Source organism: Rhodnius prolixus, unplaced genomic scaffold (genome assembly GCF_049639745.1).
Source record: "Rhodnius prolixus isolate KJV_2025 unplaced genomic scaffold, Rpr scaffold_12, whole genome shotgun sequence".
Classification (NCBI taxonomy): domain Eukaryota; kingdom Metazoa; phylum Arthropoda; class Insecta; order Hemiptera; family Reduviidae; genus Rhodnius; species Rhodnius prolixus.
This window is the reverse complement of record NW_027411635.1, coordinates 13,951,431-13,976,973: the sequence shown is the minus strand read 5'-3', so window position 1 is coordinate 13,976,973 and position 25,543 is coordinate 13,951,431. Positions and strand designations below refer to the sequence as shown.

Genomic DNA, 25,543 nt, shown 5'->3' with positions numbered 1-25,543 from the left:
TAACTTTTCTTCATCCAGCTGGACCCTCTAAATCATCTCGCATCCAAGAAATGCCGATATTCTTTGGGTCTCAGTAGTGGATGTTTTGATAAAAATTGATCCTGTGACTCTGACTGGAAGAACTTACATATGTCCTACTAGAAAGTGATGCATGACAAACAAATGACGCCTTTTCAAGCTTAAAATATTAAAGAGATCCTATTACTTAACAGTATGTTTTACTTTGGACTTATTATTGGAATTATTATTAGCATTATTGTATTAACATGAATTCAGAGTTGAATTAATCGGATTGGAGCTTTAGTCTTAAATTTTTTTAACAATGAAGCCATTGTCGTCCCAAATTAATATTTTGCCCAGTGATTCATAACACTACTAGCTATTTATAGAATTAATTTTAAAATTTTAAAATATGTACTTTTTAAAAAATTTAAAATTTAAATTTTAAATTTAAATTTAACAAACTTTATTTATCCTAACCCATATGGTGTCGCACATCACAGGAAAGGGCATTATATATGCTATAAAATGACACCAATCCCAAGTCTGTAGCTCAATTAGGAAAGCTTCTACAGTAATTCAAAAACATGGGGTTCCCTGTTTTTCAGCCCATTTTTGGCAACTTTACAGCCCTGCAACTCATAAACCAGTTGACATATCATAGTAAAATTTCATATTTTTCCAAGTCTATACCAATAGTAAACATGTGCCAAATTTCAAGAAAATCCGAGATGGTGAGGTTCAGACCCCGTGTTGATTTGACATGGAATGACCCGACAGTCTGTACTTGAAAACTGTACATAGTCCACCGGCATTATTCTGTTTGTTACTGCGGTTGAGTTTGTTTTCATAGGTTCTTATATTTAAAGTGTACAATATATGAATTAAATATAAGTATAATAAAAATTAAATATATAAATAAATAAATAAAATATATATATATATAAAATATAAAAAATATAATATAGTATAGTATAGTATAATATATATATGTGATTGCGAATTTGATTTCATATTAGTGATTATTTCATGTTACTGTTTGTGTTGGTTCATTGGATTTAATTATATTTATTGCAATTAATATGTAGATATGGAACAAATTAAGTAAATAATAAATAATTGGAAATGTAGGCAATAGTTATATTGGTTAATATAGCTGTTAAGTAATTATTGAAATTGTTTATTTGAAAATTTTTTGGGTTTGTTTGGTTATTTTGATAATTTTAAATATCCGATATTTTTAAATAAGTTTATTTTTGGGGAATTACGATATGTTATATACTTGTATTGTAACGCGGAACTCGCCTGACGGTCACTGTACCCTAGGCTATATGATTCAAAGAATATTATTTGTGCAATTTATGTATTTTGATCATAAATAAATAAATTATTATTATATTATTTAATAGGAGATAAGTCCATAAGGTGCACTGAAGAAGGAATTTTTTAGACCAATCGTCTTTCTTTTTTTTCAGGCAGGCTTTACGTCTAATACGTCGAACTACCAGTTAGGTATCGTGGACGGAGGCAACTAGCAAACGTATCTTTACAATTAATTCTTTTAATTAAACCATTTTTAATAAAAAATCCAAGACCTAGGGACCGAAGAATCGAACCCTCTACCAACAATACATGTTAGCATTGCAGGCCTCGCCTCTAACCGCTCGGCTATCTTTTACTTCACAGTATTTTGACCAGTAAAACTTGTTAAATTGAAAAAAAAAAAAAATTTACAAATACTAAAGCACAATAAGTTTTCCTAGTTTAAAGAAAATCAGAGTAACAATTTACAAGAAAATTTAAAAAAATGATTCAGTAATGTGGCACTTTCAATCAATTCTTTTTTAAAGCTCAGTGGCACCTAAAACAGATACCAAATTTGAATTTACTGCGATTTTTACACTTATACTGACCACAAAATAAAATTTAAAAAAAAAAAAAATGAAATGGCAATTTCAGTCCTGGCTAGGTTACTTCAAATTTAAAATGTTTAGTTATAAATCTGATCTTTGATAACATTCAATATGATCAGCCCATTCTTAAAATGTGCCTTTAGAGCAAATCTAGACCATTCCACTAGTCCAGAAATGCTGAGCTGAACAAGTGAATGGTCCAGATGGTATCGTACTCATCAGATTTGTGGATGCTGCAAGGAATTACAAGGAAATAATTATTAATGAATCCAACTGCCTCTCTAATATCTTTTTTATATATTTAATTATTTTATTTTTTAGCCTTAACGTATTTTATTATTATTTTCTTTGAATAAACTTATTTTTTTAAAGCACATCAACAGACAGTGTTCACTAGTTTTTTTTTTTTTTTTTTTTTTTTTTTTTTTTTTTTTTTTTTTTTTTTTTTTTTTTTTTTTTTTTTTTTTTTTTAGGCGCATCAACAGTTGAGGTTATTAGCGCCCGGAGCTTTTTCCAGTGCACTGCCGGCCTCCGGACAGTGTTCTCTCGTTACAGACAACACTGTCCATCACCGGACAGTGAGCTGTAAGAACCTCCTAGGAAGAGAAAATCTAAGGGCTAGCTGCTGGATTCGAACCCGGGACCTCCGCGTGGGAGTCCAGTATGCTAACCTCATAGCTAATCCCTTCCCTTGTGTTTACAAGTTACAGACAACTTTATCTATCTCTGCGGTTAGTGATTTGTAAGAAGCTTTCCTTACAAAGCGAAAATCTATTTTAGCCGTAGCTGGGCGATTTTGAAATCAAGCACGCTAATCATTTACCTTAATATCTTCTTATTTATTATTATTATTAATTCAAGAAAAATGTGAGAATGTTTACATGAGGCGTTTATTACTCATATTGCGATATTATAATATAAACAATTACTCATACAATTATAGGCGATTATATATTCGATAATAGTTAAAAGAGGATTGTGTAAAACTAAGGAGTTTTAACAAAAGAAATACATTATTCCTATAAAAATATCTTTATCTACATTTTTATTAGGGGTACTAATATTGAAAACAGTGAGCCATATAAACATTAAAATCTTTATATAAAGCCATAGTTATTCCAGATTAGTTCATTTGTATTTTAACCTCGAAATAAAAAAGGTTTCAACCGCGAAATGAAGAAAGGTTTCTCTACTGTTATTATTTATAAATTGCATTGTTTCATTTTAATGATGCCATTTAATTTTGCAAAACTATTCAAAGTAATTTAATAATTACCAATTCAGGTGAAATTGATTATTAATTATTTTATTATAATTAAGATGCTAATTTAGATTATTTTTTTGTTTTTGTTTCAGCCAAAACGCATCAAAGTCAAACTTTGGTTTCATGGTTTTACGAAAGACTATTATTTTCTTTTGACAATCAAAATTAAAAGAGATCAGATATTTTTTGACTTGATTTCAGACTTGAGAGAATTATTGGTAAGTTTTCTTTTTTATTAAATTAAGTTTTATTTGTTTAAGTATGTACAATTATAGTAAGTAATATGCTCATTTATTTTACTGTTTGCAAAACAAATACCATACATGATTTATAATAATCAAGGTTCTTAACTCTTACTTCAATTTGCTTTTAAAAGTTTGACTTTAATTATAAATAATTTTCTTTTCCTGAATATTATAACCTGTCGAAGTAAGGGTATAAAAGCAACATCAAAGACTTAATTGTTGTATTGATGCACTTTATCCTCTAATTTACATGCAAGAACTATGCTTCAAAATATTTATAAAATAGTAACCATAGCTTTTAAAATGGTAAAATCTTATAAATAGACAATTAATTTTTTTCAAAGTAAAATAAAAAAAAACAATTCAAGAACTAATTTTTGGGTTTATTTTTCGCAGCGGTTTTGTGTACACTTATTTTGGCTAGAAAACATCGAAACTAAATTTCTGAATGCTTTAATAGACATTAATTTTGGAAAATTAGCAGAAGGATTAAGTTAATTCGAACCCAGGTTCCAATCTAACTGTTAGCCTTTAGATTTTCTCACCATTTTAGAAGCTTCTTACAGCTAACATTGTCTGGTGATTTCTGTAACGAGAGAACACTGATCGAAGAGCGGTAGTGTACTGATAGAAGCTGCGGGCGCCAATAGCTTTAGATCATGTAGCGCCTTATATTGAAATAAATAAATAAAAATGTTGTTTAATTGTTACAGGAAGAAGACGTTGCAGTTTTTTACAAAGGTGATATGGTAAAACCCTCGGACACGCCCACAGATTTAGAGCTCAAGAAAGGCGACATCATCGACGTCTATCCGATAAGTTCATTGGAGGTTAGATGTTATATTTTTTGCTCTACAGCTAAATCCGCTGAAGTAATGCGGAAATATTAAGCTAGACTTTGTCTTTGGGTTCACCACAGCGCAGCCAAAAGAGGCTTATTGTGCTTTCCCTTTGGATCTAGTAAACGAAACCTCCCCTACTACAGAGGTGGAAGACTATTATCTCCTTTGCTCTCAAAGACCCAAAATTTTCATAACGCAACCACTCGGTCGCAACGCAACAAGTGAAAGGCCGTTTCCTTTTCTTCCTGATACAAACTGCACAACGGTTCCGAGCTAATAAGCCCAACCTTGAACAGATGCTACCATGCTATATCATGAACCTACCATGCCCCGTAAACTCATGGTCTTTTTGGCTCTTGTTTACACAGCCTAGGTAACACAGTCTTGCTGTGCTTAACCCCAGGACACATTACCCAGTTCTTTTCATACTCTCTCCAGATCCAGTCTTTGAAAGCCGCAGGTAGGCAGTAGGGGCACTGTTAAGGGCCACTCGTAATCAACAGACCGGCCAGTCTCTGCATCCTGGCTACAGCCTTGATGGCCACCTGTTCCTCAGTCATCCTCCACCGCACCGTAGATGATAATAGGAATGACTATTCGTGTATAGAGCCAGTGGGTCACCCCCAAGTCTTCCCACAGGTTCTAGTAGTACCACCACAAAGAACCAGTTTCACCTTTAGTGTAACTTCATCTAGGTGTGCTTTTCAAGTGAGTCTGGAGTCTAGGACAACGCCCAGATACTTAACCTCACCCGACACAACCAGAGTTTTGTCAAAAATTCTAAGATTTTTGTAGCTCACAATGTCCCTTCTCCTAGTAAAGGGTCCAGACTACTCTTAGAAGGGTTCACAGCCTTCTACACCAATTCTCCATGATCTTAAGTGCTTCCTGCATGAGCTTAGCAACGATTATCTCTTGCCTGTCACTGACCACCACAGAAATATCATCTGCATAGCCCAGCACCGAGAACCCGCGAAGATCTAGCATCTCAAGTAAGTGGTCGGCGACTATGCACCATAGGAGCAGAGATAAGACCCTCCCTGAGGGTACCTCCTGGTAGTGCTTAATTCCAGTGTAAGGGGGTGATCAAAGGCCACCTATCGCAGATCCCCACAACCACAGAAAGGCTACATTACATTGGGACTTCGCCCGGTGTCGCAAGGTTACCGCACATATATTTTACTACCCTGTAAACGCATTCAGCCTCGACACGAGTCCCAATCTCAGCTTGCGTAGAGATCCAGCAGGTCAGGAGAGGGATAGACAGGATCAAAGGAGGGATAGAAGCCAGGATTAGCAGTGGGGGGTACACCACCACTATGCCCTATGTGTACTGTGCTAATGTATTGGGGTGTAACAGTGTATGTTGCTCATGTTCATGTTGTTCAGGCTGGGATACCCGCAGGGACGCCAAGTACCCTGAAGAAGTGGCTAATCCACTTCCCCCTACGGGGTAATCTAACTAGACAGTCTAAGGCTCAAATATGGTGGGCACCTGTCTGAGTATAGCGATTCAAGAACCATAGTGCCTACCGTTTTGCTACCCATAACTAGTTTATTTTGTTTTCTTTCCAACTATTGTTTGTTAGTAGTTTATGTGTTCAACTACAATAATACCGCAGTTGTGCATAGGTTGCACAACGATCCATGTTGGCCCCTTACTGCTGCGATTTAATCAAAACTCCTTTCTTTCCAAATTGGTATCTTAACCCTCACCTAACCTCATATACCATTTTCTGCTTATTTTATTTTATTATTTATAATATAACTTTAATATTTTGGAATATAGTTCTTATATTAATTAATTATTAAATTACACGTTTGCAAAAATTGGTACTGGATTTGATGATTCTGATCAATTATATTCTTGTGGAAGGTGAATTCCTTTCATAATGCCGACGCTGCATCTTCCTATTTTTTGTGCAATTAATCAGAGATTTCTGCATCAATTTCTAAAATAACCACTATTCATGGTATACTTTTCGAAAGGTGTTTGTATGTAGATGTTTTTTCAAGAGTAGTGCACGTTTTAAACTTAAAAATATTTTTGAGTAAAATGAAGTCAAAGTTTTGGGGGGGAAAAAATAGAAACTTACTGTTTCTTTTGGGCCACAAAATGAAATACTTGATATTATTATTTTGAAATATAAATTAGCTTATTTAAGAGGAAATTTAACCTTCTTTCTAATGAGCTAATTGAAATTGCTGTAGCTTTAATAGTTTGAGAAATATAGACAAATGTTTGCTAAAAAGTGGGTAATACCTTGAAAAAACATAAAGTTAAAAATTTGTAGGTATAAAACAGTGCAGAATCGAGCCATAGTTTATTATAGTCTTTTTTGTTGCAAATGGTGGCCAGAATCGCCTCCCACCAAGTAACGGTAGTCTTATGCTAGACTGTATAAGAAATATTTCGAGAATAATTGGATAAAGAAAGCCATTGCTTGCCATTTTACATCATTTCTAGCCTTGAAATCGTTTCTTTAGTAAGCTATATCAATGGAACAAAACTGATCCCTGGTTGATCGCTATAACTTAACCATATATTTCATTTTATCTGGTAATTTTAATTGCTAGAAATCTCCAATCTTTTTTGATTTTTCACAGGCTGGTTCGCCTCCTCGTACATAGATATTTGGACAAGATATCTTACTCTATTAGAAGGTAACTACTAAAATAGAATTCATTTATATAGTTTCTGTTACCACGACTCACTGAAGTCTTGTCTTATTTTGCTTATTACTTTGTCTATTGTTTGCAGGAATGATGTATTGTCACTATTCAACCATTCGAGCTTTTAAATTTAAAAAAATACTTCCATAATTTCATCGCAATAAATTTTTTACTTTTGTTGAAATATTAATAAAAACTATGAAATCTATAATAAAGCAGTTATAAAAAAAAATCAATATTTTTATGGCAATATTAATCATTTTTCTAATAAAGTTGTTGAGATAATAAAATCAAGCTTATTTTTATATTTTATTCCTTGTAATTTCATCCGCTCATACTGTAAGATAGGAAAAATGAGAGTTCCATAATTGTATATATTTTTACTTATTTATTTATTGTATAAGACATTACGTCGTTTCAATAGAGTTCTGTTGACAAATAATAAGATAAAGTAAACTTACACTTTTAACTTAATTGAGAAATTATAACTTTCTCTTAAACAATGCAGTTGAAACCAAGATAAATTAAAGAAAAATTAAAAATATAAAGAATATAACTGAAAATCTGTCTTTAACAAATAAAATGCTTAATGTATTCCCTTTTATAAAGACAAGAAAAGAAAAATAATACATTAATAATGTAATATATTAAATAATATTGTATAAAAATTGTTCCATAAACTGGCAAAATAAAGAAATGGAACGAATATCTAATGATTACAATTTTAGCATTTTTGAAGATGCTCAAATCATTATTATTAAATAGGTTGCAGTGTAATGATGCTTTATTTTATTTCATTTATTGTGGGTAGTAGCGATTACTGATTTCATTTTTTTTTGTTTCTGTTATTTTCAAAATTATGTAAAAAAAAAAGAGATGCCCAACTAATTTGTAACCAGGTTCAACCTAAAAACAAAATACAAATAATACTATACTATAAGTACATGTAAATCAATAATTAAAACTTAATTTTTGTTTAAGACTAGTGCTGCACGAGAAACGAGACAAGGTCTCGTACCGAGACCGAGACGAGACTTGAGCAACCGAGACCGAGACCGAGATCGAGACATGATATATATCTCGTCGAGAAATCTCGGTCTCGTCTCGGTTTTTCAAATATTAATTTTTAGCTACAAAATTATAAAATTGTGTTCTTTATTAATAAATAATCATTACGGGTATTGAATTAATTATTAAAAGATACGATTTTATTATATATGTTCAATATTACTACATCTATTTGACTTCGAATTACATAAGTAAAGTAAGCAAAGTAAAGTAATCGCCTATTTTTTCAGGCGGGGCTTTACGTCCAACTACCAATTAGGTGTCGCGGACGGAGGCGACTAGCAAACATACTTTACTGTAAATTTCTTTTATTAACCATTAAATAAAATCCAAGGCCTAAGACCGGGAATCGAACCCAGTACCACAATACACATTAGCTTCGCAGGTCTCGCACCGCTCGGCTACCGTGGCGGCCCCCTTCGAATTACCTAATTTTTACATAAATTCACTAAATTTCACTATTCATATTATTCATTCAATTTCATAAATTTCACTATTAATAATCTAATACTTTCAACTTTGATATTATTTGAATTATATTTTAGAATTAATGAATTTGAAAAAAAAAGACTATCTATGCACCTAAAAAATATTGCCACAAATTTTCGTTTTTAAGATACACTTTGCCCAAGCATTGATTCATAAAAGAGCTTTTACTGAGTCAGAAGTTAGAGAAGATCTTCTATTGGTCATTATCATCGCAGCTTGCGAAAATAATCTTTCCGATGGCACTGAAGTTGCACAGATACTAAAAATATCTTTCGCCATTCTAGACAAATTTTTGAAGGAATTCTCAAGTGTTTTCCACCATTCTAAAATGTCAACGTCTACTGGTGCTCGGTCTAATTTGGTGTAATTAATTATTTTTGCCTTCCATGCTTCGGTGATATTTGCTGATTTTTGAGCAAATGGTGCAAAAATATTGATGCAGTCGTCGTCGTCGTCAAAAGGTGAATCATCAGATTCTTTATCTTCACCAACAGCCATAACTAATGGAGCGGGAAGTTTGTTGGGAGGTGTATTTTTTATTTCACGAATCGACTTGTCATAGCAGGCAGATATGTTATTTGGGTCTTTCATTTGGCGCGTTTTTAACATCTTTTTGAAATTATATAAAGATATATAACAGTAATAGTAACATATGATGCATTGAAGTGTAAGTAGTTGTCTTCTTTTACACACATTTTCATTACCAATATATAAATTAAAATAATTATTAGAAAATAATAACATTTTTTGAAAAGATTATTAATAGCAAACCTCTTTTAATACTTAAACAAAAATTCAAAAAACCTAGACCGAGACCGAGATATCTCGACGAGACCGAGGCCGAGACCGAGACTTGAGCGACCGAGACCGAGACCGAGATCGAGACTGCATAAAGTCTCGCCTCGTCTCGGTCTCGTGCAGCACTATTTAAGACTGGAAATGGTTTTTAATTTTCTGTAAAATTTATATTAACTGTCAAATTAATGCCTTGAAAATAATTACCTTGAAAACATTTCAGGGAAAAAAGATGTAAGCCGTAGTTATGGTGAGCCAAAAGACTACTGATAGCAAACTACTGAAGTCAACCGAAAAATTCACCAGTTGATCATACCTATTATTGTATCTATTAATGTGATTAAACTGGTTCGATTTAAGTAATACTTATTATTGTGTATATTAATGTATTAAAACTGTCCTCTAGGATAGTTGTATAAGGGTTGATCGTCAAAAAGTGCACGAAAAAGCTGTAACGTTGAAAAACACCCAACTTTGACAATTTTTTTCTCTTTTTCTATAAAAGATAAAATTCCAAAATTTTCTTTATAATATAGGGCAAATCCCTCCTTTATAACAGTAATTTTTTCGTAATAACATAGATTAATATATATTATATAATAATAATAGCAATAATAATAATAATAGTGTTGAGGCAGGGAAGGGATTAGCTATGCTGTTAGCATATTGGATTCCCATGCGGAGATCCCTGGTTCGAATCCCAGCTGCCTAGCCCTTAAATTTTTCTCTTCCTAGAAGCTTCTCACAGCTCACTGTTCAGTGATAAGACAGTGTTGTCTGTAACGAGAGAATAATGTCCAGAGACCGGCAGAGCTCTGAATAAAGCTTTGGGCGCCAATAACCTCAGATGTTGATGTGCCTTAAATCATTTTAAAAAATTAGGCAATTTCTAATTGTGCAGGCGAATTTGCTTAAACTTTTCCTTTATTTAAAACGCTTCAAATCTATAAAGTTGTAGTTAAAAAGCTAAAAAATGGTCGCTAAAAAAAAATTAATTTAGAAAGATTTTAGCTCCGTGTTTAAGGAACTGGATCCACGGATTGAAATCCATCTGTTGACCTGGGATTTCTTCTTCATAGAAGCTCCTTACGGCTTATTGTCCGGTATCAGTAAAGAGAGAACCCTGTCCTTGGGGCCGGCAGTTAACTGTAAGAAAGAGAAAAAAAAAGCTCCATTAGGCGCCAATTGCCAAAAATCCTGACTCGTCTTAAATTGAAAAAGAAAAACAAAAAATATATACCCTACTCCAATCCATATTATACACCAATCCACGCCCACATTCTTAGTCATAATTTTAGCTGAAGAACTTCATTGGGTGGAATATGTTTTTTTTTTTAGCTCTGACCAGAAGAGTGGGGATATTGGTCTCATTAATAAGGATAGCTCATTAACAGATAAGTGTTTCAACTATTTTGCTCTTCTTCAATTTTGGCGGTGTGCAATCACTGTTTTTACTACAGCTTGCTGAGATGCTGAATGAACTGAACAGATACCATTATATTCAGGCTGAACAGAACCAAACCATTGTTTCGGTAAGTAGCATAACTTAATTGTGAAAAATTTTTTTTAGATAAACACTATAATATTAACAATTTAAAATTTTTTCCGAGACGTTTACTAACAAAAAAATGAGTTCATTAAATTTGAGTTAGCTTCAAAGATGTGTAGCTAAAACTTTTAAGGAAGGTCCAAGCCCTAGAAACCGAATATTGTCCTAAAAGAGGAACTCCTCTTTAAAATTGCTCCCCCTCAATTTTTTTTTTTTTGCCGGCGCATCGATGTCTATGGCCATTAGCGCCCACCACACATTATCTCTTTTCTTATTCAATGGCCACTAGAGCTGGGATGGTACCTATTGGCCTATCGGGCTACCACATACATATCTTGCATAGCAAGGCAAGGTGGAGCCTAGGCTATCGGATATCGGACCGCGCTCCCCTCTTACATCATCGAACTGGTCGACGAGGGGGAATGCGGTTTCGCCGATGGTACCATCCCTTAATTCTTAAACTCACATTTGGTCAAGAATCAATCAATTAAAGTAAATTATTTGGGTTTAGCTTCAACTAAACATATATATTATATAATCACGATGCCTTATCCGCTTCAAGTATATAGTCTATCGTAAGGAGGCTATTTCCGTAGAATCTAACTCGAGTGTGCAGTACTTTTAACAAATGTTCCTGCACACTCTAAAAGTGACCTAATCCTAAATGAATTTAAACCTAAGGGGGGTTGAAATACTTTTATAAATTTCTTTCAACCCCGGATTAAAAGCCTAAATCTAACATTCGTACCAACATTCTCGCAATAAATATTCTTATACTGATAAAATCATTCACACCAATAAATACATTCATGCCAATAAATACACTCACGCTAATAAATACATTCATGCCAATAAATACATTCATGCCAATAAATACACTCACGCTAATAAATACATTCATGCCAATAAATACATTCACGCCAATAAATACACTCACGCATTAAACACAACATACTACTCAGTCATACAAGGGGAAAGTACTCGATATTCCTTTCCCCTTTAAAATTTCTAAACTAAACTAACCTAATCTATACCTAAATTTTATTATAATAATTTATGTTTTTCAAGAAATCAAATAGCCTCCTTACATAAGGAGAACCCTCTCGAAGAATTGCGCGTTTTTCATGTGGCAGGCCTGCTGATTCCCTCTGAATTCGCAGTGCCTGACACCCTTCCAACACGTGCGACACTGTCAGCCTTTCTCGGCATCGCGGGCACCTCGGCCTTCTTTCGGCAATGAGGAGGTACCCATGTGTCACACGTGTATGTCCAATCCTTAGCCTCGTTAAAATTACCGATTCATGCCGCGGGTAGTTCTCGACTTTGGCATTTCGCACACATGGCTTAAATTCTTTAAGTTTTTCAGATACATTATCCCACTGACTTTGCCACTTTTTATTAATAATATTTTTCATATACATTTGTAAGTCAGTGGGTCGAACAAGGATGGTATGATTAGTGTCTATAGAGGCTGCTTGTTTTGCAGCCTCGTCCGCCCTTTCGTTGCCAGACACGCCAATATGGCCCGGCACCCAGGCGAATACCACCTTTAGACCATGTGAAGTGATTTTGAAAATCAAGACTTATGTGAATTCAGGGAGTTAACTGGCCATATCTCAGAAGGTAGACGTGCATTTAGGACCAACCTTGGTTTTATTTTTAAAATAAATAAATAAATTAATTTCAAATAGAGTTAAATTTAATTACTATACTTCAATTTCAAAAAAAAAAAAATGTCGCGTACTTCCCACCAAATTTCTTAAATGCACTTTAACTTAAGAAGTTTTACAAATTCACAAATCACAAATTAAAAATGGGCCAACTCATTAAGAGCTTAACACTTATTGATGCATATACCAAATGGCGTTCTTCCCAGATCTTGCTACAATCTTGGGTTTCAGTCTTCTTCAAGCTGTAGACTCGCCAAGGTGGTTGTTGATGGCAATGTGCGAAGGGTGATGGAAGAAGTAGTCCTTTAGTTTGGTCATGTGAGTGTGAATGGCCTTGAATGTCCAGTTCTCTCTGGGTATTTGTGGGGTTCCCAGTAAACCATGAGGGCTAGCTGTAATCACCAGACTGGGCAGGCTGGATGTTAAATATAGGGTCTAAGGAGCGTCTTGTAGAGCAGTACAGTGCCAAGGGTAGCGGGATATTTCTAGTGAAATCTCAAAATCGGAACACTGTACGATTACAATACCTTCCCTTAGTAAAGTGGTAAGAGAAGTAACCATAAATACCATTTCTAGATACCATCTTTATTCAAACTCAGAAATAACAATACATTTAACCCTTTATTATCCAAAATAAAAGACTATTTTGGAAATATACTATTAACAAAAGATTCTTCTTTTTTTTGAAACAGTAACTTACTTATTTCAGCAAATATGTGTATGCATGATACATAATTTATGTTGCATACAATATATGTATATAATTTAATACACCGAGCTAGCTTAGCGCCACAACCGGAAAGATGCTATAAGGGAAACCAGCCAGTGCTGGCACTCGTCTTAGGTTGGTAAGCAAGGAGATCGCCGGGGTCCTAACTTCCTTTAAAAACCTTCGTGGAGGATTATCGAGGTGTGAGTGTGTGGATAAAGATCTGGACGAGTGTTTAAATAAATTTAAACTCAAATTTAAATTGGCAATCAGTAATCGTCTCACAGTTTACCACAATTTTTTTGCGATAACAAAAAAGTATAACAAATCCAAAAACGATAAATAACAAAAGTTAATGTCTCTAAAATGTTTAAGTTTGTTATGGGATCTATAGAAAAACGAATAATATAATAATAATAGTAAAAAAAATTAATTATTATTATAATAGCAATAATAACAGAGAAGGGATCAGCTATGAGGTTAGCGTAATGGATTCCCACGGGGAGTATGCTGCTGGCCCGCATACAACTGGCTCGTACAGCTCGCTACCCGGTGATAAGACAGTGTTGTCTGTAACGAGAGAACACTGTCCATCACCGGGACAGTGCACTGAAAAAAGGTACCTTAGAAAGTTGACGCGCCCTAAAAATAATAATAGTAAAAAAGCGACAACTAGCTTGTATGCAAGTTTACTAAAATTAAGCGAGGATTAATTATTTTTAAGGCTTTTTACAGTAAAATGCATTTAACGAATATTTAGTCAAATGTCCTTAAATTAATTTACAAAGCTATTCTATAAGTTTATTGTTTCAAAATTTGTCATTATTGATCACGAAAAAACATCTTAACATAGCACAGTTCAGTTCAATTAAGTACATTTACATCAAAAATATAGTATTAAAAACGAAGAGACGTTTAAAGTTAAACTGACAGAAGTCAACTTAGTGTTTAAAAAAAATCAAAATACAATTTTGAAAAATTTAAACGATAGCAAAACGTTTTTCTAACTAGTTATAAATGAATCTAATATTAATTTAAAATAAATGAATCTGGTTAAATTCTTGCAATGTTATTTATTTAAGAGAATGCTTTTCCGTGGAAACCAAGTCTGACATCATAGCTGAGGATGAGTCACTGTGATATAAACAAATTTAGAAAGATAAATTGTTGACAGGAGCCTATGCGGCAATGTAAACAGAAGATTTTAGACATTCCATTGTATCATCTATGGGAAAATTAGCAGAAACGAACGCTGAACAATCTAAAATATCAAATTACTATGGGAGAACCGAATTAAGCATCTCAAAACCTAAAAGTGGTAGAAATATTTTGCTTTCGGTTTAGGCGAATTCAGCAACTGGAAATGAACCATTATTTTAATGAATTCTTTCGTATTTTCTTTGGTGAATTTTTCTAAAAAGCCGTACTTTTAAAGGTGTTGGTAACAATTTAAATAAATGTATTAAGGAGTATTTAAAAGTCCATTGGCACCTGGAGCTATTTACAGTTCACTGTGGGCTTCCAAGCAATACGAATGCAGATTTGACTTTAGGCAACAGACAATAGTCATATGGGGGATCAGGTCAGGCGAATAAGGCGGATGGCCTAAAACTGGAATGTTGTACTCTTGGCTAGAAACGTCTTAGACAGAAAATGCAGTGTGAGCCGGCGCGTTGTGTTGATGGAGAACCCATGTTCTTCCACAAATCGGGTCGTTTTTTTCCTTACACTTTCACGGAGTTGAGCAAGCACGGTAGTAATGTTGACGATATTTTCATCCGTTTTGGATGTGAAAGGGCGACCCCCGGGCGGTCCTCATCATCTCCGACGTCTTCTCGGGCCATCTTGGAAACGCTTGAACCACTCAAAAACTTGCGCACGTGATAAACATTCATCGCTATAAACTTCTTTTTAATAAAAGATAAGTTTCAGGTAGCGGTTTTACCAAGTTTCATGTGAAATTTCAACGACAATTCGTTGCTCTACTACAATGTGTAGTATCAAGTTTTCGCGCAAAACGAAACTAACACCTCTTACACAAACGACGGTTCCGGTCAGACAGATTTCTCTACAAAAACACGTGAGACGCTGCAATCGTAAGAGAAGGCTTTACGCTGCACAGCTGTCCGGTCGTTAGGATTCGGCGCATGAATAGTAGTTCTTCTGAAGCAGCATCAGTCTCGTTATTTAATAGCCACACCTCGTATATCTCTTGTTACACGACAAAACGATCCCTTTACCAAACAATGAACTGTAAGAAGCTCCTAGAAAGAGAAATTCTAAGGGGTCAGCGCTACAATAATTTTGTTTATGCTATGTCAATGAAGAAGATATCTGAGTTAACTAAAAAATTGTTTGATGTTCCAAAAACAAAAGATTGTTAGTTAAAAATAAAAGTAAAGATTTTTATACTTTTAATCATCCAAATTATTATTTTTTCCATTAATTCAATGTAAATTCAATGAAGAAATTTTTTTGTTTCACAATCTTTTCTTTCTCTTTTAAAGAGAAGAGAATTAGTTAATGAGTACTCTAAAGGAACAAGGGTTCTACACTGTTGAAAGCATTAATGAGCCCGTATAGCCTACAAAATGTGTCGGTTTTTTGTTGTAAGGTTACATATAATTGTGTCTGATAGAATCAGCCTAAAGTTTTATCTGTGCTATTCTTTAAACCCAAATAATTGTACATTCTGCAAACTCTATGGGTACTGTATTAGTGTTTTAAATGAACAGAGTGTTGTTCATGTTTTTTGGCTTGGTGTGCCCGCAGGGAAGTCAAACTCCCTGAAGAAGTGGCTAGTCCACTTCTACCATACGGGAAGGTGTACAAGTATTTTGTTTATAATTAGCTTAAATTTGTCTATCAATTGTTTTCTAATGATAGCTTTTAATTTGATTGGTTTTCCAACTAAAGGTGGCTCCCAGGAATGTGATTTTGTTGTACGTCTATATATTTCCTGGCCAGATTCTGCACTTCAAGATCGCCAAAGACAGTCAACTAAGATCTCTCTTCAATTTAATGGAGCAGTTTCTTGTAAGTAATATTTATTGGAGTATACAGGGTGATCCATTTAAAACGCACCAATCGCCAATAACTTTTTAGGAAAGCGGAATTTCGAAAAAACCCACGAAGTAAACTATATGTTTTTTTTTGGGTCTACTTTTAAAATTTTCCACCCCCGATGCTGTAACTTTATTTTTGGCGGGGTTTCGTAAGGACGATTGGTTTTGACAATGATTATGAAACCTACATAAAACATTGTGAAAAATGACGTTAACCCGGTTTCGATATCCTTAATATTAGTTGAGATATTTAAGATCAAAGTTACAATTTTATCTATTCATGAACGGTTTTCGATATTAATTTTCCACCAGAAATACACGTTTTTGGAGATCCTCTGACTGCAAAAAATGTTACTGGTGACGCAAAGTGAAAAAAATAATAATTGAAGATTTTAAAACATGTAGTGTAATGTAATGGTTATGGGTGAATCAGGATAAATTTGTTTTATCATCAAATAAAAGCAATCATCACATCATTTTAATGCACCCAGTATTCAAGACTTCTTGATCCTATGATTACGGTAGGAATATCTTGCCAGTGTGTTGGTCTAGTGGTGAAGAGCGTGGTATTGTAAGTAGGAGATCTCCAGTTCGCATCCCGCGTATGACTACACTTTATTAAAAAAAGTATTATGATTTTTTAAGTAATAAGAATGACTGCATACGCGGGATTCGAACTGGGGATATCCCACTTACAAAGCCACGCTCTTGACTACTAGACAGACATCCGCCCCTCCCTGGCAAGATATTCTTACCGTAATCATAGGTCAAGAAGTCTTGCGTACTGGGTGCATTAAAATGATGTGATGATTGGTTTTATTTGATGATAAAACAAGTTTATCCTGATTCACCCACAACCACTACACTATACTCATGTTTTAAAATCTTCAATTATTATTATTTTTTTTACTTTGCGTCACCAATAACATTTTTTGCAGTCATATGATCTCCCAAAACGTGTATTTCTGGTGGAAAATTAATATCGAAAACCGTTCATGAATAGATAAAATTGTAACTTTGATCTTAAATATCTCAACTAATATTAGGGATATCAAAACCGGGTTAACGTCGTTTTTCACAATGTTTTATGTAGTTTTCATAATCATTGTCAAAACCAGTGGTCCTTATGTAACCGCAATCGGCTTTTTAGCCGTAACTCCGCCAAAAATAAAGTTACAGCATTGGGGGTGGAAAATTTAAAAACTAGACCAAAAAAAACATACGGTTTACTTCGAGGGTTTTTTCGAAATTCCGCTTTCCTAAAAAGTTATTGGCGATTGGTGCGTTTTAAATGGATCACCCTGTATAAAAACATTTTATTAATTTTTTAATGTACTGAATTCTGTTTTTGTAAGAATATGTCTTGAAAAAGCATTGTAGAGAACACCAACCATCTGTTAGTAATTTTTTAATTAATTAATAGTAAATTAATTATTAATTTTCTATGTGTTTTGCAGGGCTTAGAACGGAATGACTTGTACTTCTATCACAACGGCATTCTGCTTTACCCATTCTACACCCCACAATCAGCCGGCTTGCAGAATGGTGACACCATTTATGCACGTCGTAACATATGAACATTATTAAAGTTTGAAAATTTTGTCTTTTTTCAGATAAATAAAACAAAATCTGAAATAAAAATGTCTGTTTCATTTAATAATTTCAAATCTATATGCTTTATTTTTTATTTAATTATTTATTTTTTTATTTAGCGACACCTTGAAATAGTAGTCTTATTTTTTCAGGCAGGCTTTACTGTCTAACTACCAAATTAGGTGTCATAGACGGAGGCGACTAGCAAACATACTTTACTGTGAATTTCTTTTAATAACCAATAAATAACATTTAAGGGCTAAAGACCGGGAATCGAACCAAGTACCACAATACATATTAGCTTTGCAGGTCAACGTCTCTAACCGCTCGGCTACCGTGGCACCTCACTGTACTAATAAACCCTGGTAAATAATATATTCAGTTCAAATCTCGACCAGAAAAGTGCAAGCACCCGCTAAAAGTAACGGAAGAACTCAGTCATTGAAGATCTACCAGATAATCACCAAGTAGACCGCTTATTTTATTTTATTTTATTTTTTTTAAAGACAAAAGTACGAAGATGATATTTTGTAGACATTATGATACAATGGGCTGCAAGAATCTGTGACCACTCTACTGGACTTTTAACTCAAATATTTTCTGCATCCTCCGAATGTTTTTGAGTTACAGTAAGACCCCGCTTAACGCGTAGGATACGTTCCATCAAAGTAGAGCGTAATGCGAAACAGCGCTAAACGAGGCTATCTTAACATGTTTCTACTAACTATATAACATGAACTATTTCTTCGACGTCTTCCACATTTACCTCATCTAAACCGGTTTGTTTCGCTAATTCCACTATTTCATCCATATTAAGCGCATAATTTCGGGGAATCCCCGTAGTGCTGCGAGCAATTTCTCGGAATCCCCGGGTTGAATTAAAAGAGCGCTAAACCGAAACAGCGTTAAGCGGGGTTTTACTGTATATTTAATTCTTATTATTTTATAAGTAATTTTCACACCCCTACTCAAAAAAGTGTTAATCAAATCTCGAATTTGTTCAAAAAAAAAGTTGAAAGTAAATCGTTGCAGCCATTTTGGAGTGAATCTTAAAAGAACTGGAGGGATGATTTTGACTAAAATGGTGGCCTACTCTGTTAGCACCGAAGTTCATATTAAATTTGAAGATTTGTCGTTTCTAAGCCACGGCGGGTCACTCTTTGTAAAAGAGCACTTCATAAAAACCACTTTTCTTCCGTTTAGAGGGACCTAACAATCCGTCACTTCCGGTAAAAGTACAAGACCGGAAATCTACATGCTTACAATATCATCTCTTAGTACAGTAAGAGTGTAAAAGAAGTCCTTGGCAGCAGAAGTGGGAGTCAGGTGTTAGCTGCCAATGAAATGATAGGTCTTCCTTACCTGGACTCAGCAGGACTCTTCAGGATCAATGCTATAGTCACCTAACAATTTTGGGAAGGAAAAAAGAAAGGACTAATTGGATGGCTTGACTATTATTATTTATTTATGATTTAAGGCGCGCCAATATCTGAGGTTATTGGCGCCCAGAGCTTTTTTCCGTGCACTACCGGACAGTGTTCTCTCGTTACAGACAACACTGTCCATCACCAGGACGGTGAGCTGTAAGAAAGCTTTCTAGCAAAAGAAATTCAGCTGGGAACTGCAATAGCTGATCCCTTCCCAATGGTATATGAATAATGATTCTTATTTTATCTTTCCATTAATAAGAGGAATTATAGTAATCGCAGATGTATTCCATTTTTTAGTTTAGTTCGTCGTAATACAAGTTTCGAGGTACCCTGAAATCGGGACAATTTTATTTCATTCTTATTTGTTTTGTTTTCATTAAATGAATATTAGAAGTTTAAAATAAATCGCTGACACATTTTAAGAAAGGGAATTTTATGTGCTTGATCACATAATTATAATTTATATTTTATGTATACGTATCACATAAAATATACATTTTTTTTGTACTTACGGGGACCTCCTACAACCATTTTATCGCTCAAATTTTAATTACAATTCAAAATTAGACTCGATCCTAATACTTGAAAATTTTAAGAATTAACAAGAGTTATGAATTATTAAGTTAAAAAAATAAAAACTACCAAAAAATAAGATAGAAATGAAAAGAACGCGGTCACTCCCCAAAAATTTTTAAAAAAATTGTTCGACATACAAGGCGGTCAGACATCAAACATGAATTCTTAGAGGATTTTACTTTTAAAGTCGTTAAGTAGATTAAATATTAGAAATTTTTTTTTTCAAGTTGTGAGCTGTAAAAATCTTTTTATTATCATTATTAGTTATTTTATTTTTTTATTTTGATAACAATGCGTTTTTTTTAACCGCTTTAAAGAGCCATTTTGTTTTCACCAATTCAGTTCAGTATAGCTGTAATAACCCACGAGGGACGTTTTAAGTCTACTTTTAAAATCTAAGCACACAATCATCATGAGCTTAACCGCCCAAGTTGTAAGCAATTATTTTTTCGATCAATTAAATTGAGTACATTAAATTTGAAATGTATCTAAATTTAAATTATATTAACAGCTACCAAGTTTAGTATTACTGCGCATGGAGTTGAAAGCTAACAGAAGATTATTCGTTTTAGCTCCATCTTATTTGGAATACAGTACCTTGGAGTTAATGGTCCAATACGTTTATGTAAGTAACAAGCATGCTTGTTATGATTTGTTTTCATAAAAAAAGAAAATACAGAAAATAAGAAAAATGAAATTAAAAAATTTAGTTAATTTTGAGCTAAAACAAGCTGCTCCACGCGAAGTGTTTTATCCAGCATGAAATATTAAAATAGTTTTAATATTAATAAATAATATTTCTAATTTTGGAGTTATTAGTCATCTTATAACTAACACAACCGTTACCTAAATCCATGGATTATGTAACCATATCTCAGTTCACCATCTTGAACTATAAACACAAGATGAGGGAATTGCATTGCTAAAATGGAGCGGCAATTCTATCGTAGGACTTGAGGAAATCTTTCCATTATTTCCATACAAGATTAAATTAGAAATTTTACTAGGCTATACAAAAATTCCAATTAATTTATAAGAATTAAATTTATACCTCTTTTATGGTTAATGATAGAAAAATACACATTATAGTTTAATTAAATAAATATGTATTTGTATAAATATATACATCAAGATATTTAATTCTCATGGAATGCAACCTAAAAGAAGTAGAGGAAAGTGCAATTCTCAATTGCATTACACGCAATAGTAAAGCGTAATAACCACAATCACTAATTCTTTAACTAGAAGGGGTAGTTGGGAAAGGATATTGAACAACACTATTCACAATTGACCATTCAAACAGTTAACTATTGTATTCTTTTGTAATAATTTTAGGGGATAAGATACCGCAGCATGTGCATACAGTACGAAAATGTAATACCGATGATTCATTGTGAGTTCCAACTACACCGCCAATTCAATTCACACAGGAGACGAAGAGTAAGTATTAAATAAAAAAATAATACATTTCGTCAATTCAATTGGATGTATACAATAAATACAAGCATGAAGTTTCAATTTTTAATTACATTACAACCTTCATTACATAGTATGAACGAAACCTTAAGATAGGAAGGATAAAATTGAAAAGATGGAAAAAAATTAGCAGCTAATGGAGACAGAGTAGGATATGTTTGATTCTTTTGGGGATCTGAAGGTAATAGAAGAATCGTAGGAGGCTATGTCGCGACAGAATGGGTTAAGATGACAATCTAGAGTGTAGAGGAGTGGGCTGGGTTTATGGAAGCAGTCAGATGGAGGGAGTAGATTCTAGCATGTCGAGAGGAGTGCCTGTCGCAAGTCTGACGAAATTTGTTTTGTGTTGTCCTGGAGTTGGTTGATGTTAGTACAATAGGTCAGGCTCTAGGAGGAGCAAGTAGTAGAAGTAACATCGTCCAGGAGAGGAATTTGTTCTGTACAGTCATCAACTGACTAGTCTTGTAGTCAGTTTGTTGTTCTGTAGGTGGCTACAGGAGGGAATACATTTTAGTGCGTCAAGGAGTGTCTGTCGCGAGTCTGACGAAATTTGTTCTGTGTTGTCCTGGTGTTCCTTGATGTTAGTACCACAAGTCAGGCTCTAGGAGGAGTAGGTGTAGTAGAGTAACATTGTCCAGAAGAGGAGTTTGTTCTGTACAGTCATCTTCGAGTCTCGGGAGAGTAAAGGAAATAGTAGTCTTGTAGTCCAGTTTGTTGTTCTGTAGGTGGCTACAGGAGGAAATACATTTTAGTGCGCCGAGGAGTGTCTGTCGCCAGTCTGAGAAATTTGTTCTGTGTTGTCCTGGTGTTCCATGATGTTAGTACCACAGGTCAGGCTCTAGGAGTAGTAGGTGTAGTAGAGTAACATTGTCCAGAAGAGGAGTTTGTTCTGTACAGTCATCTTCGAGTCTCGGGAGAGTAAAGGAAATAGTAGTCTTGTAGTCCAGTTTGTTGTTCTGTAGGTGGCTACAGGAAAGAGTTGATTTTAGTGCGCCGAGGAGTGTCTGTCGCAAGTCTGAGAAATTAAAGCTAAGGAGCAGGCGTAGTCATTTGATTGGAAACCGTACATGAGAACAACCTTAGGCAGTATATTTCAAGTGGAGGGTTGCGATCCCTTTATGTCTGATCAAAGAGCAAGATTCATCAAACAAATTATTGTTAGCGATGGATATTAAATATTATTTAGGCTTAACGTACTCACTAGCAAGCCGTAGTTCAGCGTACGTATTGCATGATTACTGGCAAGGCCCATCAAAAATGCTAGTTCTTTAGAACAAAAAAGTACTCGTAGAAATCTTTTCAGGTAGTTAGATGGGCCTCTTTTACTTACCACGACAATATCACTGAACAAGTGTCTGGGCTTGAAGCTTTAGCTTCATTACCAGGCTAGATGTTTGTCAAAAAATTTGAAATGCTAAGTTCTAATTTCTATAGCTAGTTCTAATTTTAGCTTAATATTTTTACAGTTAGTTTGCGGACCTTTCTTAGAGTTGAAAATAATAGGAAGACAGCTCATTATGCTCACGTGTCACAGAAATCTGGACCGCATGCTTACTGCTTGGATCCTGGAAAAAACCCTGGTACTTTGTGTTTTTTATACTTTACTGTTGAAAAAGCCAAAATCTCAGCAGCTCCATGAATTCTTTTAATTTAAAAATCTAGATTATATGTCAGAAACTTTCTTTTTAGTTCCATTTTGGGGGGGGGGGGCTTTTTCTATTTGCTCAACATTTTGGCGTAAATATGTGCACTACAATGGCGGCTGATATTTTGTGCTAAACGAAAGGAGTTGCTCGAACTCCTAATTTTTTTTTTTGTCAAGATCTATTCAAATAATCTTTGAGTTGAAAAATTTGCAAACGACAAATTCAATTTGGAAGCGTGGTTATTAATATTTGAAATGATTTAGTTTCCAGGGGATGTGATTTTCCAATTTGTTGGATTGGTGAAACACGATATTTGGTTCCATACCCCATTATTCGAACCATTGGACGCTTTTTTTTCCTACTTCGAACGAAGTAGGGTAAGTATCAATACGCAAATAGCTTGATTTTTTAGAAAGAAATAAATATTTAACTTCTGTTACTACACCATCAGATATAGCATTGCATTCTACCGCAAATCTACACGATTACACTAACTTCTCTTACAGTACTAGGAAGAGAAGTTACCAGAAATATCTGTTGTACAAGAAAAAGTGGTGTTGGCAAATTCGTTCCATTTCTATCAATCAATCTCTCTCTACTTCTTGTTTAGCTGAATATAAAGTACAGAAAGAAGTATTTACTTGGCAACATCCTGTTCATATTCTACAGGAATCAACATGCACAATATTTACTTAATATGTTCTGCAGTAAGACCCAGAATCAAAACTAGAACAGTTAACACTTAATTCCATATTTTTTTTCCATTCAGCTACATTTAAAATTGAATTATTTAATGCAGCTTCTCCAAGATGATGCCAATTAATGTTTAATTATATTCTGGACCGTGTTCTCTCGTTATAGACAGCCATGTCCATCAGCTGTAAGTAGTTCCTAGGAAGAGAAAATCTAAGAGAAAAGCAGCTGGATTCGAACCCAAGACCTCCGCGTTGGAATCCAGTACTCGCTAACCACTCAGCTAATCCCTTCCCTATTTATATTTACTATTTAATTAATTACTTGAATTATTAATCTAATAATTAATATTGTTACATAATTGGTAAATATTTGTAATGTTTTATATTTTAACATATTTGTAAAGTTTACCACTGAACTTATCACGTTTAATTTCTTACATTTAATCCTCCCCGTTTGATATACAGCGTCAAGACTCCCAAAAGGCACATCTACATAAAATTCTGAATCGAATGACACCTCATTCATGAAAATCGGTTCACGCGTTTAGGCGCTACGTTGTTTATCAAAAAAAGGTAACAACAAGAAGAAGAACAAGAACATTTTCTGAAAATGCCGTTATTGCCCATTTTCAGCAACTTATTTCTCGAAATCTATTTAATCTATGTTGTTGCGAAAAAATTCAGAGTCAGAAAAGAGGATTTGCCCTATATTTTAAAGAAAATTGGGGAATTTTATCTTTTTTAGAAAAAGAGAAAAAAATTGTCAAAGTTGGGTGCTTTTCTGCGTTACCCTTAATCGTGCATTTTTTGACGATCAACCCTTATACAACTGTCCTACCCGGACAGTTTAAATCTATTTGTTTCGTTGTCTTTAAGAGACATTATCCCAGGTTGTTGTATCCTTTTATCCCCTCTCTCACATACACACGCACACCCTCCGTGCGTACTTGTGCGTGCGAAAAATTTGCAGTACGTTATAAATTTGATTTCTTTTCTCCTATGATAAAAATATAATTTTTGGAAACAGTTTTTAAATAAAGGTACAATTATTTTTATAAACAATAGATTCATATTTTTTTTTATACGGTGGACTCATGAGCCGTGTTAGATTTTCTCTTCCTAGGAGCGTTTTTTAGTAGCGAGAAACCCTAGAGCCCAGCAGGAAGACCTGGGAGCCATTAAGCTACAAAGAAAAATAAAACAATTAAAATGCAAACATTTTAAGCGCATAATTTAGCGAATATTATAAAGTTTCTGAAAGAAAGAGCGTAAGGAAACAGCAATATTGGATTTCAAGCTACTTATTTTATAGATATTGATACTTACTTAATATTATTGTCGTTGTATTAAGTGAATTTCTTTGTTACAGGGATTGAGAATGGGAGACGTTCTCTATATATTCAATAAAACGATAATTTATTCTTATCATATACCCGCTAGAATCAATATGGTACGCGGCAGTTTGATAGAAGTGATATTAAATCCGTCGTCAGATTTATCAAGTCGATATAGCATGCTGTACCTAATGTAAGTCAATATGGTAGGAACTTGGAACCCACATATCTCTTATGATGAGGTAATCCTTGATCAATCAATGCTGAAAGTACTAATTTATTAGTAACTTGTGTAAGGAAATCTTAATTATATTGACTATGTGGGTTACCAGTTCCAACCATATTGACTTACATTACCATATCAGATAAATACATTTATATAGCGGTCGACATGTTGCCTGAAATAGACCTAAGTCGACCAGAAAGCTTTTAAGTATAACAGAGAAATGAGTTTTGAGATTATGTTTATTTCTGCTTCTATTTTTTATAGATAATTTTTTAAACATTTGTT

The 25,543-nt window shown here is 34.0% G+C and overlaps 3 protein-coding genes across 3 annotated transcripts; all 3 read left to right on the top strand.

The window, feature by feature from the left end:
• Window positions 1-3,013: 3,013 nt before the first annotated feature.
• On the top strand, window positions 3,014-7,236 carry LOC141461805 (uncharacterized). Its single transcript, XM_074143146.1, has 5 exons — window positions 3,014-3,173; window positions 3,270-3,395; window positions 4,136-4,252; window positions 6,872-6,928; window positions 7,026-7,236. Exons 1-4 carry the CDS (start codon window positions 3,087-3,089, stop codon window positions 6,893-6,895), a joined length of 354 nt encoding a protein of 117 aa, XP_073999247.1. The 5' UTR covers window positions 3,014-3,086; the 3' UTR covers window positions 6,896-6,928; window positions 7,026-7,236.
• A 3,426-nt stretch (window positions 7,237-10,662) lies between these two features.
• Window positions 10,663-17,895, top strand: LOC141461806 (uncharacterized). Its single transcript, XM_074143147.1, has 3 exons — window positions 10,663-10,821; window positions 16,134-16,253; window positions 17,740-17,895. The coding sequence occupies exons 1-3, from the start codon at window positions 10,759-10,761 to the stop codon at window positions 17,857-17,859; spliced, it is 303 nt and encodes a 100-aa protein (XP_073999248.1). The 5' UTR covers window positions 10,663-10,758; the 3' UTR covers window positions 17,860-17,895.
• Window positions 17,896-20,184: 2,289 nt separating this feature from the next.
• LOC141461777 (uncharacterized) lies at window positions 20,185-25,543 on the top strand. Its single transcript, XM_074143096.1, has 6 exons — window positions 20,185-20,314; window positions 20,393-20,506; window positions 21,217-21,321; window positions 22,824-22,937; window positions 23,267-23,380; window positions 25,068-25,543. Exons 1-6 carry the CDS (start codon window positions 20,294-20,296, stop codon window positions 25,227-25,229), a joined length of 630 nt encoding a protein of 209 aa, XP_073999197.1. The 5' UTR covers window positions 20,185-20,293; the 3' UTR covers window positions 25,230-25,543.

Bases quoted from the DNA above. Each gene is read 5' to 3' on its own strand.
- LOC141461805 (XM_074143146.1), top strand. From the start codon at position 3,087: ATGAAGAAAGGTTTCTCTACTGTTATTATTTATAAATTGCATTGTTTC. The intron at 3,174-3,269 runs GTAATTTAATAA...TTTTTGTTTCAG, and splicing joins ATTTTGCAAAACTATTCAAA to CCAAAACGCATCAAAGTCAA. The intron at 3,396-4,135 runs GTAAGTTTTCTT...TAATTGTTACAG, and splicing joins CAGACTTGAGAGAATTATTG to GAAGAAGACGTTGCAGTTTT.
- LOC141461806 (XM_074143147.1), top strand. From the start codon at position 10,759: ATGCTGAATGAACTGAACAGATACCATTATATTCAGGCTGAACAGAAC. The intron at 10,822-16,133 runs GTAAGTAGCATA...TTCCAACTAAAG, and splicing joins AGAACCAAACCATTGTTTCG to GTGGCTCCCAGGAATGTGAT. The intron at 16,254-17,739 runs GTAAGTAATATT...TGTGTTTTGCAG, and splicing joins ATTTAATGGAGCAGTTTCTT to GGCTTAGAACGGAATGACTT.
- LOC141461777 (XM_074143096.1), top strand. From the start codon at position 20,294: ATGAGCTTAACCGCCCAAGTT. The intron at 20,507-21,216 runs GTAAGTAACAAG...TAATAATTTTAG, and splicing joins TAATGGTCCAATACGTTTAT to GGGATAAGATACCGCAGCAT. The intron at 22,938-23,266 runs GTACTTTGTGTT...GAAATGATTTAG, and splicing joins GGATCCTGGAAAAAACCCTG to TTTCCAGGGGATGTGATTTT.